Source organism: Diabrotica undecimpunctata, chromosome 4 (genome assembly GCF_040954645.1).
Source record: "Diabrotica undecimpunctata isolate CICGRU chromosome 4, icDiaUnde3, whole genome shotgun sequence".
Classification (NCBI taxonomy): Eukaryota; Metazoa; Arthropoda; class Insecta; order Coleoptera; family Chrysomelidae; genus Diabrotica; species Diabrotica undecimpunctata.
The window spans coordinates 6,858,251-6,874,777 of NC_092806.1; the positions used below are offsets into that span (position 1 = coordinate 6,858,251).

At 34.4% G+C, this 16,527-nt stretch overlaps 1 protein-coding gene across 3 annotated transcripts in view; it reads right to left on the reverse strand.

Annotated features, from left to right (window-relative positions):
- The window catches only part of NKCC (sodium potassium chloride cotransporter), a 93,659-nt gene that overhangs the window by 36,740 nt on the left and 40,392 nt on the right, over positions 1-16,527 (reverse strand). For all 3 annotated transcript variants that reach the window (XM_072528766.1, XM_072528765.1, XM_072528764.1), the window contains one exon: positions 6,292-6,460. In XM_072528766.1, coding sequence (XP_072384867.1) covers positions 6,292-6,460 — 169 coding nt within the window. The remainder of the gene's footprint in view (positions 1-6,291; positions 6,461-16,527) is intronic.

The window sequence follows — 16,527 nt, forward strand, 5'->3', positions numbered from 1 at the left end:
GAGGACGCTCACCTATCCGATGGTCAGATCAAGTACAGAAAGCCACTGGAGAGACGTTTTCCGAGTCCATGAGAACAGCCCAAAATCGCAAGAGATGGATAGAATTGACAGCCCGCATTGTAGGAAATCACGATCCTCAGCAATGAGGAAACGACAAGAGAGAGAGAGAGAGTACGGTGCAGCCAAGTTAGAAAAGGAGCATGTCGACTTGGAAAAAACTATTGGAAAACTGTGGCATTAGAGTTAGAAGAGCCTAATGGTTTCCAGGGCAACAACCAACAATAACCACGGAGAAAGCTGCAGCTACCTGAGGAAAGGAATGTCAAACGTTAAAACGCTTGGAGGGAAATGGAAATTGACCTAGACATAATAGATACTATCGAAGCCAAAAGACTAAACTGGTATCGAGACCTGCGGAGAATGCCCGATAATAGATGGCCAAAAAAAAAAAAAGGAAAATGGAATCCGCTCACTAAAAGAAAACGGGATAAAACAAGACGGTCATGGAGAGAAGATTTTGAAGATCCAATGACCGCCAGAGATTTAAAAACTGAAGATTGCTTTGACAGAAAACGCTGGAAACTAGGATGCAAGAAACGGCTCCAGCTGTAGAAGACTCTCCAATTTTATATAATATATATATATATATATATATATATATATATATATATATATATATATATATATATATATATATATATATATATATATATATATATATATATATTACATCTGAGACAACAAAAATTGTTGACCCTGAAAAGACATTTTTAAACAAATGGCTAAAAAGGAAATCAAAACCACAGTTTTTATCCATTTCCACTACTTATGTTTTTTTAATTATATTAACGGTTTCGTAATTAACTAAATGAAATATTAATATATTTTGGAGTCACTGCGTAAGAATAATTATTCAAATGTTCTTTTACATTAAACATCTATTAAAAACCAATTGGAAGATATTTTACGATTCAAAAATAACGATTACATCGAAAACAACACAATTTTATTTATCAAAATCCTCTTAAAAGGATTATGGACATGTTCCATTGAGTGTACTGTTAGTAAATGAAATTTTTGTCTGTCCACTTATACCTTACACGATTATATTAACATAAAACTTATTTAATAAACAGCAAGAGCAGGTTTTACATAAAATAAACAAAGATTCGGCCACTATTACTGATTGGCCTAAAAAATATCATGGTAGTACTAAATCTGATCCAGATATTACTGGTTAGTACCGATATCTGCTGGACACCGGAGCTGACGTTAAAGATAGAAGTACTAATAGATGGATCCAGTGGCGTGCTTGGATTGTTCTTATTTCCAACTGTATACTACTAGATACCAGAGAAATTGGCAAATAAAAAGCCTCTTTCATGACACTCTTTGATACAGATATCTAATAACTGGTTTTGATGAATTTGGTGATAATAATATGTAATAAACAAATGCAAAAGATAAACGTCATTTTTTACTTATAAACAATATATAAACAATGTAAGATCGTTATATGATTTTAAATACTAATGGTAAATATCAATAAATTATATTGGGTGTTTTTTTTTTGTAGGTAAGGATCTTTGAAATATTTTTTTAAATTGACATGAAATTAACTTTATTTAAAAGATAATCTTTTGGTATTATAATTTACATATGATTTCTGGGATGTGACCGCCAAGGCTGGCTCTGACTTAGTTTAATCTAGAGGTCCAATTTTCAATGACTTTTCAAACATTTGTAGCCGTATATCGGCAATAATGCGGCGAATGTTGTTCTCCAAATGGTCAATCGTTTCAGGTCTGTCGGCGTAAACTAGCGACTTCACATATCTCCACAGAAAGTAGTCTAGTGATGTTAAATCACACGATCTTGGAGGCCAGGTAAGAAACGTGAAACTGCGATTGCCAAACGTTTCTTTCAATAAATCAATTGTGGCACTAGCTGTGTGACGTGTTGCGCCGTCTTTTGAAACCACAGCTCCTGCACATCATGGTTGTTCAATTGAGGAACAAAAAAGTTAGTAATCAACGTTCTGGCCAGCATAATTTTTTGAGAAGTACGGACCAATGATTCCGCCAGCTCACAAAACAAATCAGTCAGTTTTTCTGGATATACTAGTGTCTTAACATGCACTTAAGGATTATCTTCGCTCCAAGTACGATAGTTTTGTTTGTTGACATAGCCATTCAACCAAAAGTGAGCTTCATCGCTAAACAAAATTCGCTTATGAAAATCAGAATCAACGGCATTTTCGTTTTGGGCCCATTCAGAAAATCTACGCCTTGCTAGGGGATCGTGTAGCTTTAATTCTGTACAAGTTGGATTTTGTAAGGGCGCAAACTTAGATCTTTTAGCAAAATCTTCCATAAAGTGGAAGGACACATATCTAACTGCTGTGCACGATGGCGGATAGACTGATTCGGATCTCCCTTTACGCTACACTTTATATCAGCAACAACTTCTTCTGTATGCACTGTCGATGTCTCTGTGGATGCGTATTATCAATTAGAGTAAACGTGATGCGAAAACGGTCTATGGTTAATCGAACTAATTGCTCTGATGGACCATAAAACGTTGACTATAACATGGACGTAGTAAGCGGTACGTATTTTAAACAGAACCATGATTTTTAAAATGTACTTAACCTTCCACGGTGTGTTAGACAGGCCCTGTAAATAGTTTCCAGTAACTCTGATTGTATTGGGGATTTGGAATTGCTGCTCCATATACCTCTTCAGTCGTCGCTCAACTATGAGTGAAGTATATGTGCAGTGTAAAAAAAAGTATTGTAATTTTATTATTAGGCAACACAGTCCAGTACACCGGGTGCGAGTATTGTGCACACATTTTTGTGCTTTGGATCAGACATCGAAAGTTTTTCTCTGTAAGGTGATATAAGTTCTTTTTATTAGTTTATTTGTATATTTATACCATATCCAGATATGGATTACGAGAAGGAGAAACAAAGATTATTAAAATTATTTGAGAGAATATCAACCGACGAGGAAATGTATGAAGATGATGATGAACAAAATGAAATTGACCAATATGAGAAGAACGATCTGAATGTAGTGATACTGAACAAGAAGTTGAAGATGATTAAACAGAGGAAGAAAATGTTAGTTTCAGAAGGGAGCCATACTTTATAGGTAAAGATAAATTAACAAAGTGTTACAAAGTGATTACAACAGACAAAGAGATGCGAAACCTACCGACATTGCCAAAATCAAATTCCTAATTGGTCTTCTTTATCTTGCTGGTATTAGAAATGCAAACCACATAAATTTAGGGAATCTCTGGAGAACAGATGGCACTAGCATTGAAAGTGTTCGGCTTGTAATGAGTAAGCCTAGATTTCAATTTCTTTTGCAGTGTCTGCGATTTGATAACATTCACATAAGAAATGAAAGAATACAAGTAGATAAGCTGGCTCCAATACGAAAATTGGTAGAAAAATTTAACAGCAACATTAAAAAATGCTATTCTCGTTCTGCTTATGTCACCATTGACGAGAAACTAGAAGCTTTTCGAGGAAAATGCAGTTTCAAGCAGTACTTTCTTAGCAAGCCGAATTAATATGGCATAAAAATTTTTGCTATTACCGATGTCAAACAGTTCTATAATAGGCACTTAGAAGTTTATGTCGGAAAACAACGAAATGGCCCTTTTCAAGTTAGTACAGCGGCGCAAGACTTTGTAAACATATTTATGGGAGTAATAGAAATGTGACTCTGGATAATTGGTTGTGTAGTGTCCCTCTATCTGATAGCCTTAAATCAAAAAAATTAATTTAGTGGCTACAATTCGAAAAAATAAAAAACAGTTGCCGTCAGAATTTGTACAAAATAATGGCCGGTGCATTGGCTTTTCAATGTTTGGTTTTTATGACGGAATCACCTTAGTTTCGGATATTCCAAAAAAAAACGAAAAGTCCTTCTTATCTCTAAAATGCACCATGGAGATGATATTGATCTTACCGCAAATACACCTGAGATAATAATTACATATAATGAGAGGAAGAGCGGACGTGCCACAAGACGATGGACTATGGTTCCTTTTTTTTTAGTTTGTTAAATGTATCAAAAATAAACTCTTTTGTAGTTTATACTCGTCTAAATGAAGAATCTAAAACACCACGCAAAGAATTTTTACTGCCAGTCTCGATGTTACTAACCAGTGACTGTCAAAAAGTACGGGCTATGTCTACCAACTTACCCAGAACCATCAGAATGAGGCTTAGGGAGATATGTGACTTGCCAGCGGAACAATCTATGTCCACCGCACAATATTCTATAAGAAACAGTATAATATAACATAATAATTGGGACTTAATATAAAAGAATATAGTAGGATATAAGTAATGTAAGATGTAAGTAGAATAATTATTATGGGTTGGAAAAGGAAAAGGCCTCTCAGGCCATTTCTTTTTTTGCTAAGGGAGTAATGTAATGGAAACATAGCAAGGAAATAAAGAAGGAAAAATTAAGGGACAATTAGCCTAGTAAAGAGTAATAATTATTTAAGTAATTATTATATATTCCAAATTAATAAAGAATAAATTCGACACAGTTTAACGTATACATTTCAAATTAAAAACAAAACAATTGACCCAGTTTAACACAAGCCTGAATGTTTAAAAAATTACATGTTGGAATGTTGGAAATTAATACAAGGTACGAATTGTTAAACAAGTGAGAAGAATTGAGCTGACTAAAAAGTTTTTACATAGCGTGATCCAGTTTAACACATGGACGTGACAAAAAGAATCTAAGGTACGAGTTGGCGATACATAAAAAACGGAATGAAGTGGGTCAGACAGCCCAGTAAGAGCGCGGCGCCGGGAGTGGCCCCACGCCAGCGGCGGACTAGTGGGAAGTGGTCGCGCCAGACGCTTCACGCCATAGTGTGGAGATCGGACGATACGCAGACAGTGGACGCGTTATTTAACTCGACGGGATAGTGTGACGTATAAGTGTCGGCAACTGGAGATTCGAAGGTTCACAATCTCAAATCCCTGTAGGACTGGAGGCGTATTCCCTAGCTAGAGCCTAGATACGCGAAGGTAACTAAGATCTATATACTAACCCAAGGTATATCTAATAATACGGAATTGTCCGACCTTTAATTCCTTGCTTGTCTCTTCTCGTCTCCCTTCGCGCCTGATCGAACACTTTTGGTCCTAACTGATATTTTGTAGTGTACAGTATAGTTAATACATCGTAAACTCGAAATTGGTTTTTTGTTATTCCTAGCCGTTACAGGTCGAGACTAGAAGAGATACACATTTCGCTTATGCAGTGCTCCGGCTTCTAACGTAAGCCCATAGCCTCTCACTCTTTGCAGGACCTGAGACCGAGAAGTCCTTAATTCCCTTCCTTTCCAGAAAGATTTCCCTACCCTCTTGTAAATCCACAAGGGCGGAACCAGTCAGTCCAGACTAGTGGAACCAGTAAGCCTTGCCCCGCTCGCAGGGATAAGTATCCCCTAAGAATTGTAGAGGCATTGATAAGGACATTGAGACAGACGTCTTCTACAATGGTGACAGCCTTTATCAGAGTGGAGACAATTCATTAGAGGGGTTTATTCGACTCATCTACAGCTTCAATCCTAAATTATCACGCTAACCCCCCCAATGTATTAGACCTCTATTAGTTTTTTTTTGGTTTCCGCTTTGGTTTTCTATTTTTTCATACCTTATCACTTATTTTTATTTTTTGGAATCCTACTTTGATATTTTTTCCTTCTTATTTAGCTTCTTTTACCTTCATTCTGATCTTTCCCTGTATCATACGTTCAGTTCTGTTCACGACATCGTTAATATATTTCTTTTCCCTTAATTTCTCTTAATTACTTTTGTGTTTCATTATTGTTTTTTTTTTGTTCCTTGTATTTAGAAATTTAACTAAATAGCAGACTTTATTTCCAATTTTCCTTACCCTTTTTATCTTTACGTTAAATTTTAGTGCATTGCTGAAATATTCCGAAATACTTCCACACAAAAAAAATAAATAGGCTTTTAAGATTGATACAAAAGTTTTGTGAAACGTTGATTATAAAAGTGATTGATATACAAAAGGAAAAGTTTCGGTCCAATATTTTATTGCATGCTTATAAATTTCAATTTTGGCATTAATTTGCTCTTCGAATTAATTTAAAGACAATCATCGTTTTGCATTTATAATCAAACGATGCCGATTATAACGATCCGACCTGTTATTTTTTAAATACCAAAACAAGTCATTGGTACCTGCATTCCAGATTTTTCTGGTTCAAACCGATACTTACCAATACCTGCCTCCGCCACTACCCAAGACAGGCGAAGAAACAACATGACTCCCCAGATATTGAGAAGGCATGGAATGAGGACCCCTTGTATCCATCCTAACTTTATTCCTGCGTGCGGCTCTGACTGATCTTCCACCGCTATGTTAGTGTCTGGGCCATGGTTGTTTTCCTGCAAAGAAAATGTTTATTTTAATATGAAATCTATATTTTTTTGTACAGTTTTATATGATAATTAAGGTGATGTAGAAAAAATGTAATACATATGAAGTTATGGTCTAACTAATTTTATGTTTAAAAATGCCTTCACGGGGTGTTGAGTTACAAAATTTAACGGAATGTTTAACATTGAGCTAAAATGGTTAAAGATTTTTATGTTAAACTTTGTAGGTGATGTTAAAATATGTAATGGTGAATAAGATCAAAGAAACGACATTTTTGTTATTGATTTTTGTTGATTTTCAGAAGGGTAGAGAATTTCATGAACAGAAAAAAATTTCCCTTATTAATAATAAAAGATTTTTCATCAAGGGTTTTAAATTATCCTTCTTGTGAATATTTACATCTATACTTCATTTCAGATGTCCGTGCAACAAAGGAACGTGCAATTTGCGTTTGAAAATCAGTATTTAATAGGCTACATAGTAATGAGGGTTTTAAAGAGTCTCCTAGACAATAGTTAATGAGCTTATAATGGTTTTATTTAAAAGTGTAAAACGTACATGTCAGTTTTTTAAGCAAAAAAAAAATAATTATTTTGTCGACACTTTCGCAACAATCAGTTTACTTTTTCAAGATTAAAAACTTTGTCAATGTTTAATAATTTTATTTTGTACATAATTGTAATCATTTCAAAAAATTTTATTAAAAGTAATGGAAATAATACATATTGCTGTAAGAAAAATTTCAAATAATACTAAATAGCTAAAAGATTAATTATATAAGAAGTATCACGTTATGCATAATCTTTTTTTTTTCGTCTTTATAGAGCGGGGGTCTGCAATCTTCAAAAGACATCTCAGTCCAGGATGCCGCCTTACTGACCTTAGTGCAGGCTTCGTTCTTCGTACTTCCGGCGATAGTTCCCGAGGTACTTTAAAATGCCCACTCGTCGCCGACTCTACGCCGACCGCCTACCTACTAAACCAGACCCCAGAAGCGGAATGGCCGCTGTAAGGCCAGCATCACTTCCGAAGCACTACCTTCATTCATTCATTCTTCATTCATACACGTCCACACTCCATTCATCAGCAAGGAGGCTCCCTGTCTCGTTCTAGGTAGCGCGTAGAAGACCCTCATCGCTCCTAGTACGGCATCATTCACAGACGGACATTTCCTCCTTCCCCACAGACTCACGCATTCTAACTCATACAGTCTGACCCACTTTTCAAGCGTCAACTTCCAACATCTTTCACTCTTACCTTTGCCGTTGGTCAAGCTGTCTTTCTTTCTCTTCCTTTTTCTTGATCACTGCACGGATATACCTGAGTATGTTAGTCCAACCCGATTCATTTTTAATCATTCTCTCAATCATTTCTCTCACCGTAACAAAATTCACGCCTGTCTCTCTCTCCATTCTGTTCCTTTCTACTATCCATCTGCTGCAATCTAACATCGTATGTGTTACAGTGTCCGAGTATCCACAGTATAGGCATTCATCTGTGTCAGAGAGGTAGGCCCTAAATCACCCGTATCCCGTGAGCACCTGCGTCAGGAAATAATCAAGTCGCCTGTGGCCACAGTCCACCCAATCTCCTATGTTCGGGATCAGCATTTTCGTCCACTGTGCCACATCCTCCGTGTTGTTCCATTCTTGTTGCCATCTTTCAATTGACCTTTTCCTTTCCTGTCATCTCTCTGCCACAGTAAGGTTTGGGCAACTTCTCTCATAGAGCTCTTTTCTTTGCACCGCCAAAACATGCAACGGAGCACATCCAGTGATGGTCCACAAGGCTGCCGCAGACACCGTCCTGTAGGTGCATGCCACTCGCAACAGATTTGTTTTGTCCACTTGTGTCATGAGCCTCCTATAGGCCGTTACCTTTACCGCCTCGCTCCAGACTGGTGCCGCGTAGAGGACGATCGACTGTACAACACCGTGTAAGACCCTCCTCCTTTCGGATTTGGGTCCCCCAATGTTGGTCATCAGCCTTTCCAACGCAGTCGCACTATTCGCAGCCTTCCGGACCACCTCCCGCACGTGCTCCCCCCATTTTCCATTCTGGTGCAATGTCACTCCTAGGTACTCTACTTGTTTCTTGGATGTTAGACATGCTCCCGCACATTGTAATTCAACACTTTGCCTGTTCCTTGTCCCTTTTAGAATGATGGCTTCGGTTTTCTCTGCCGCAAGTTTTAGTCCGTGCTGCGTCATCTATTTCTTTACGACGCGGTCTGCGTTCCGAACTCGGTATTTGAGATCTGGCTCATTCCGGGCCACTTCCAGTACAGCAAGTGTATGCATAATCTATATTTTGACTTATTCTTCATCCGTGGAGGTGTCTTTAGCAGTCACGTTAATAATTAATGGTTTTACCAAGATGTCTAATGTGTTGACCAAGTTCCACATTTTTTTCTTCTTTTTTTATCACATGTTAAATGCATTTGTTCCAGTTGTTCCAGTTGAAGGCAGTGACATTGTGTAAAGCGTGTTTAAAAAGTTCTTTAGCAAGTTTGTAAGTGGTGTTATTTCTTGCCACGTCCCCTTTTATTTGGGCCCAAATCAACTCTATAAGATTTAATTCACAGTGATAAGGCGGCAATCTGAGTACTGTAATGTTTTTTGGCCATTTCGTCTACGGCATGCATTCTTGATGCGTGTGAAGGTATGGGTTGCCTAGCGATTTGCAAAAGCTCCAATTTTAAAATGTCATCTCCAAAGGATATATTTTTATTAATTAACCACTGTCTAATGTTCGCTTTCTTCCACGCTGTTGTAGTAAACTGTTAGGTTTGCCGTGAATGATATTTGGCATTGTTCATAACGGTAATCGAAATTTCTGGTATAAATTTCAGCATTTGTTCAAAATATTCTTTAAATACATCTGCGTTCATGTCCTCGTGGTAGTCGCCTGTTTTTTTTGGATTCAAATAGGAGCAACCCTTCTTTAAGAAATCCCTCAGAACTCCCAATGTGGGTAATTATAAACCTTCTCCCTTTTCCCGACGATGCTTTAATACGTGTGGACAATCCCTCCAATACAGCTTGGCGGTTGATTTTAACATTTTTGTTTTGCCATACCTTGGAAACCGTATGGCCTTCATTTATCCATGTCTCATCTAAATATTATATTCTTTGGTTTTCTCTCTGTGCTGTTTAATTTTTCGAAGATACTGCTTTCTCCAAGAAACGATTTCCGGACTGTACATTAACATTGATTGTTAATGGTTTCCCACGAAAAATTTAATTCGTGAAGTATCTTCCACAACCAAGTTCTACTAATGCCCAGCACATCATCATCTTGCAATGGGGCATGAATTTTTAAAATTGTTGAAATTTCCCTGGCAAAATAAAAAGAATGAACCTTTCTTCGAATTACACTTTTAACATTTTTATTAATTTCTAGACCCAACAAATAAGATTTAAATACTTGCAATTTTTTTTTAATATAAAAGGGCCTTTAAGCTTTCAAATAAAATTGGAATCATTAAAATTTATTGAATAGGAAAGCCTCAGAAATGTTTTAAACAACTGTACAATTTTTAAGCTAATAAACAAACAACTCTTTAACTCAACTTAACTCCAAATTAATTTCACAAACTTCCAATTGCGTTGAGATTTGTTTATTGTTATGGCAAAAGCCAAACGAATTGAAATTTAGAGACCCATAAAATCAAATTATATGTCTGTTGGGGTCTTACACGGAATCAACACATACTCTTCTTTGGATTTTCCCTTGATAATTGTTGCCTCAATAAAATTATTCATTAGCTTTTACACGTTGAATCGGGCAATTATGGTTATTGAACTGTAGCACTATGTACAGAAAAACACGTTGAATAAGCTCTTCTGTGAAATAACAGAAATATGTGGGTAATGTGATCAATCCAGTCGAGATATCAATAACAACTTTACCACTTCTAATGTCTAACACCTCCTTCGAAAACACAATTACACTTTTTTTTTGTTGCAAAACACTATCATGTCAGTTATCAATAGGAGTGTTAGTTGTCACAAATTAGAACAATAGAATTATGACTCCACCAAAAATGTTTTAATTGTCAAAAATATATTTTAAAGTTCTGTCCAGTGCCTCCAATGACCTCTTGTGGGTCATTTTACATTCTTCCCAAATGATTAATTTTGCATACCTGTAAAATCTTCGCCATTGCACTATTCAGAATGTGCAGTTGATCCGCCTTTAAATAAAATGTCAGCTATCACAGATGAAATCAACGCTAGGGCTATTTGATATTGCGATCTAATCCTCGCCAATAACATTGAAATTAGGAATGTTTTGCTCGTACTTTCCGAAGCATCTAACTACTTAAGTACTTCACTAATTACATTATAAAATATGTTAAATGATAGTACTTTCATGGAGTTACAAAGGGAATGAATAGCATATTTATTTACTGTTAAACATTAATGGTGCGTTCATAAATTTTCTGAGAATTTTCTATATAAAAAATTATGTCTTGATAATAAACTAAAAGAATAAATAAAAAAAAAACAGATACAATAAATGAACAGCCAAATATGTCACTGGCGGGGATTTGAAATCTGGTCATTTTCGTGCAACGTAAAAAATAATAGACGTGAAGATAACCCCGGTTTTAGTGACATCAATCAAAAGGAGTATATATAAGGGTTTGTAACCAAAAAGAAAATTGTTATTTTTACTATTTTCCTTACAATTTTCTTATATTTTCTAACCTTTTAATCCTCCCTTGGAGTTCTATAAATATTTTAAAACCAAAATTAGCCAAATTGACTCAGTCACTTTCGAACTGTTTAAAAGTTATACAAAAAAAAAATTAAATGACGTTCGTTAAACGTCATTTAATTGTTATATATAAATTAAATTACCTCTAGCGGTAGAGGTGGAGTTTTATAAAAGAAAATTAAATTTACAATTTAAAAAAATAAGGGGCATTCATCGAGATAAAAAATATCCCATCAGTTAAGTTGGACTAAACAATACATTTCCACAAAATTTTATTGGAATCGGTTTAGTGGTTTCGGAAATTAGTGTGGACAAACGTCATGACAAGAGATTTTTGTATATCGAGATAAACTACATACTTATATTATGTACTACATATTTTACATTTTTTTTTATTGATTCTTGATAATAAAACTTCATTCAGTACCTTTGTGTAATTTAATTACCTTAATTGCTATTTCTTGTAGTACTTAAGATATAGAAACCCTTATCATATAGAACTAGTGCAAAAAATACAACAATATAAATAGTATATTTTTTTGTATAATTATAAATTTATTCAATACGCCGACATAATAAATTAAAGCAGTTATTAAAAATATTTTTAGTTTAACGGAAACTGAATCTTTCCAAAATAAAAATTACTTTTGTAATTCGTAAATTATTTGTTTAATAATAGTATATTATAAGATATTTATTAGTTTTTTAATCATAGACAACAGTTTCTAAATAATTTTATTACTTGGAATTTTTCAAATTTTCTCCCCCTATTTCTGTCTCTCCTTCGTTTTGGTGCCCATAGACATATAATACAATAGACTGAGCGCTGCAATACATGCCCGTTCCCTCAGTGCTGCAGAGAAAACTGACGCAAAGTAGTTGCTGCATCTATTTCTAATAGGACGTATTTATCGACCACGTGACCTTCCCACTGGAGATTGTTTGGTAATGGGAAGGTCACGTGGTCGATAAATCCCGGCGTTACTAAGAGATACAAGAACTGCTTTGTTTTAGTTTTTTCTGTCACACTGGGGGAACGGGTCTGTATTCTTCTTCTTTTGGTGCCTATTCGTTTCGAATATTGGCGATCATTCTGGCTATAATAATTTTATTAACTGATGCTTTAAATAGATTAGATGTTGTTGTAGAGAACCATTTCCTCAGGTTTTTAACCATGATATTCTTCTTCTCCCAATTCCTCGCTTTCCGGATACTTTGCCTTGAAGTATTATTTTCAGTAATCTGCATTTAGTGCCGTTTCTCGTTATGTGTCCGATATATTCTAACTTTCTCCTTTTAATCATATACATCACTTCTCTTTCTTTCCCCATTCTTCGTAGTATGGTCTCGTTGGTTATCTTGTCCGTCCATGATATCCTTTTAGGATTCTTCTGTATAGCCACATCTCGAAGGCTTCAACTGTTTTCTCCATCGCTTCAGTGAGTGTCCAGAATTCAACTCCGTAGTATATTATCGAGAAGCTATAACATCGTAGGAGCCTTACTTTTATCTCCAGATTTAGGTTGTGGCTTTTAGAGAGTTTGACCATGTTGTTGAATGCACTCCTAGCCTTCTCTATTCTACATTTGATTTCTTGTGAGTGATCCCATTGTTCGTTTACTATTGTTCCATAGGTAAATTGTTTTACTTGACCATAAATTTAGTTTTTGATATGTTTACTTGTAGTCCAAGTCTTTCAATTACTTCATTTACTTTTTCTATTAGTTGCTGTAAACTGTTTAAACTTACTGCAAAAAGAACAGTATCATCTGCATAGTAGATGTTGTTTAGGCGTTCTCCATTTAAAAGGATGCCATGTTCGCAATTTTCCAAGGCTTCACTAAATACTTCCTCTAAATATAGATAGGTAAGAGTATACATCCTTGTCTAAGGCCTCGCAGAATCTGATCGCTTTCGTCGGTTCATTCCCAAGATTTGTTCTTATTGTGGCTGATTGGTTCCAGTATAAATTTTGTCTTGTACGCCGATCTATATCATCTATTTGGAATTTTTTTAGAACTTCCATCATTTTTCGGTTTTGAACTCTGTCAAATGCTTTTTAGTAGTCCATAAAGCAGGTGTATATATTGCAAGTCATATTTCTGCATCTTTGTAATATTACCTGTAGACTAAACAGTGCATCTCTCGTGCATACGCCTTTCATGAATCCAAACTGTGTGTCTTGTATTCTCTCTTCGCATAGGTTGTATATTCTGCGATGTATAATTTTAATAAAAAGTTTTAGTGTATGGCTCATTAGACTTATTAGCCTATATTCTCCGCACTTTCTCGCTTCCTGTTTCTTTGGTAACGTAATAAATTCTGAAACTAACCAATCTTTTAGAATATTGAATGTGTCATAGATAGTATTAAAGATTTTACATAGTATTCTTAAAGATTCATCATCAAGAAGTTTAAGAAATTTAGACTACTCTGTCTGGTCCTGGAGCTCTCCCTTCTTTTAGCGATATTATGGCTGCTCTTATTTCTGCCACTAGTATAGATAGTCCTGTTTTCGTAGGTATTGGGGACTGGTTCTAACTCTTATCAAAAAATAAATTTTTTATGTAATTTTTCCAGGTATTATCAATACTGTCTTTGTCCACGATTACCTCTCCATTGTCATTAATAAGTTTACTGAATTTTCTATTTATTGTTTTGCTGACTATTTATTTTACTTTACCACATTTCAGTTGTATCATGTCATGTTTGTTTACAGTTTTTCCGCGTGTTTTCTTTAACTTGGTTCTACACACGACCACTAAAGGATTGTGGTCAGATTGAATATCAACGCCTGGGTAGGTCTTAACACTGTTGAAACTATTTCGATATTTTTTGATAACTGTTGTTAAGTATATAGTCAATTTGGTTTCTTATAATAACGTCTTCTCCGTTGAGGTTGAAAAAAGGTTGAAAAGGTTGAAAAAAGTTGAAAGTCTAGGTTGAAAATTTGTAAAAGGGTTTGTATTGTAGCACTTAATCTATTGTTTTATATGTCTATGATTAGGCCTAGTGAATTTATTTTGTACCTGTTTCATATTTCTTTATCAGTTTCACCTTTTAACTCATCTGGATTGATCTCTTTTGCTTAGACTCTCTTCTGCCGTCTGATTATTGTTTTTTGCAACACTTTGCTTGCATAAGCTAATATCTTAATTTTTCACGAACACTACACGAGATTTAATTATTTTATTCTTTTATTGTCTATATTATTTTAGTGTAGAAGATTGAAAGCATTAACAGTTTCCTTTACGTTTCCTTTATTAATATTATAAAGGATTTGCCAAAAAAGAGACAAACATTATTTACAAGAGCGTTCGACATAAGAGACAAAATGGTAAATACAAGTTTTATTTTACCATAGCGATAACAAAATCTTTAAGGAAAATAACCTTAAAGGTTTTCATTTATTTGATGTTGTAATTTGAATTGAGCAATGCTGTGTATTTAAGTCATTTATGGATTTAACAATCCATGCATCTTATAATTAGTCTATACATAATAAGTACTCAATTTGCAATTAACACTAGAGTGTTAATATCGATAACTGTCTAATTAATTTGAATAATCAGTTATAATCAAAAAGAATATTTAAAAAAAAAATAGTTTAGCGCAAATTTGCGATACTCAGTTAATTCTTCTGTTGTAAATATGATTACTTTCTCTATTTATATAAATCGTAAGAATGTTCTAAAAGCCTTTGTATTTGACTGCTCTGTTTCATCTCACAAAAACATTCAATTTTTCAGTAACCACGAGTTTTTTGAAGGAGTGGTTTTCAATTTCGTTGTTTCCTGAGCAATGTTGAGCTCATTTCTTCCTTTGTCCTAATCGCCTTCTGAAATACCTAATATCAGACATTGAGAAATTATTTACTATATTATTTCATTACGTTTTTTTTTTCTCATCCTCTTCGCCTTCTTCTTTTTCTTCTGCTCTTTCGCTTTCCTCCCTTTTTACGTTTACCTTCTTTACTCATCATCTGACATGCCACTGTATAATAGCGTCGTTATTCGTTTCGACATTTGGCACCAATGTTTAGCGCTTTAACTACAATTTTTGAAATGTGCTATCCACAGTGCCTCTTCCTAAATTTCCGTAAGAAATTAAAAAATGAGTTAACTTTTTTAGATCCTGCATTGTGGCATTTTTGGAGTCTTCCTCCGCATTTATATCTTTGCTTTGACGATCTCTTGCATTCTGATTGTCTTCTTTTACTTCTTATTTGTGATTTTAAAATTTTCTCTCTTGCCGGCAATCGAAAAAAATAAACAGAAAACTAGTCGTTTAAATTTTTTGAAACCATTTTAATCCTATTTAAATTAACTTTCTAACTTATGTCTTAATCTATATTTTTTAATTACAATCTAATATTATTTGTTCTTTGTTTACACAAAAAGCCTTTACCGGTAAGAATCTTTTAATATGCACTGATCACTTGCTTACATCTAGAAATATAATATTTGTCAAAATTTTCTTCTTCTCTAGATTTTAAAAGCCTTGTGCATATTTGTGAATCATAAATAAATACTTTTAGTTATTTTTTTACGAGTACTAAAATAACGGTACCACTTTAGGGATAATATTATTAATTTTTCTTCCTTTTATTCAAAGCTCCTGAAAGTACATTGTCGTGCTTTCAATACCAAGAAATCATAATATATTTCCCATTTCATATTGCACCAAATCAAATTGTATATAACTAAAACTTGTTTTCATTCCTCTTCAAAATGTGTTATGTTCGATTCCATTCCGACGAAACGGATGAAATAATCTTTGTAGTTTTGAATTATTATTTCGTTAAATTTAATAGAGAATAAATGCACCGGATGAAGTGATTTATTTATTTTCGATGCCTGTCGGCTATTATTAATTACTCAACAGGATTGAAGTGCATTGATAAAATGCAACCTATATTTATTTCATTCGATTGCAAATGTACGAAATGTAAAACATCATTGCCATCACATTCTGGCGCCCAAACATCGTAAATTTTGTATTTCAATATTATTTAAAAGGAATCTATTATTAAAAAGGTTTTATATCTGTTTTACTCACCAATTTAAGACTTTAACGGAAGAGAAAGCACAGAAATAATAAAAATAAAAAATGGAGTAAGACAAGGAGATGCGCTTTCGACAGTACAATTTATTCTATCATTAGACAAGATAATAAAAAAGCTGTCAAACGCAGGAACTATAAACAAGAATTAAGTACAAATTATAGGATATGCGGACGATGTAACCATAGTAGAAACAGATAAAAGTGAATTAAAGAAAACCTTCCAAGAAATAGAAAGCGAAGCCAAACTGAGAAGACCGGAAATAAATCAAAATAAAACAAAATTCATGAA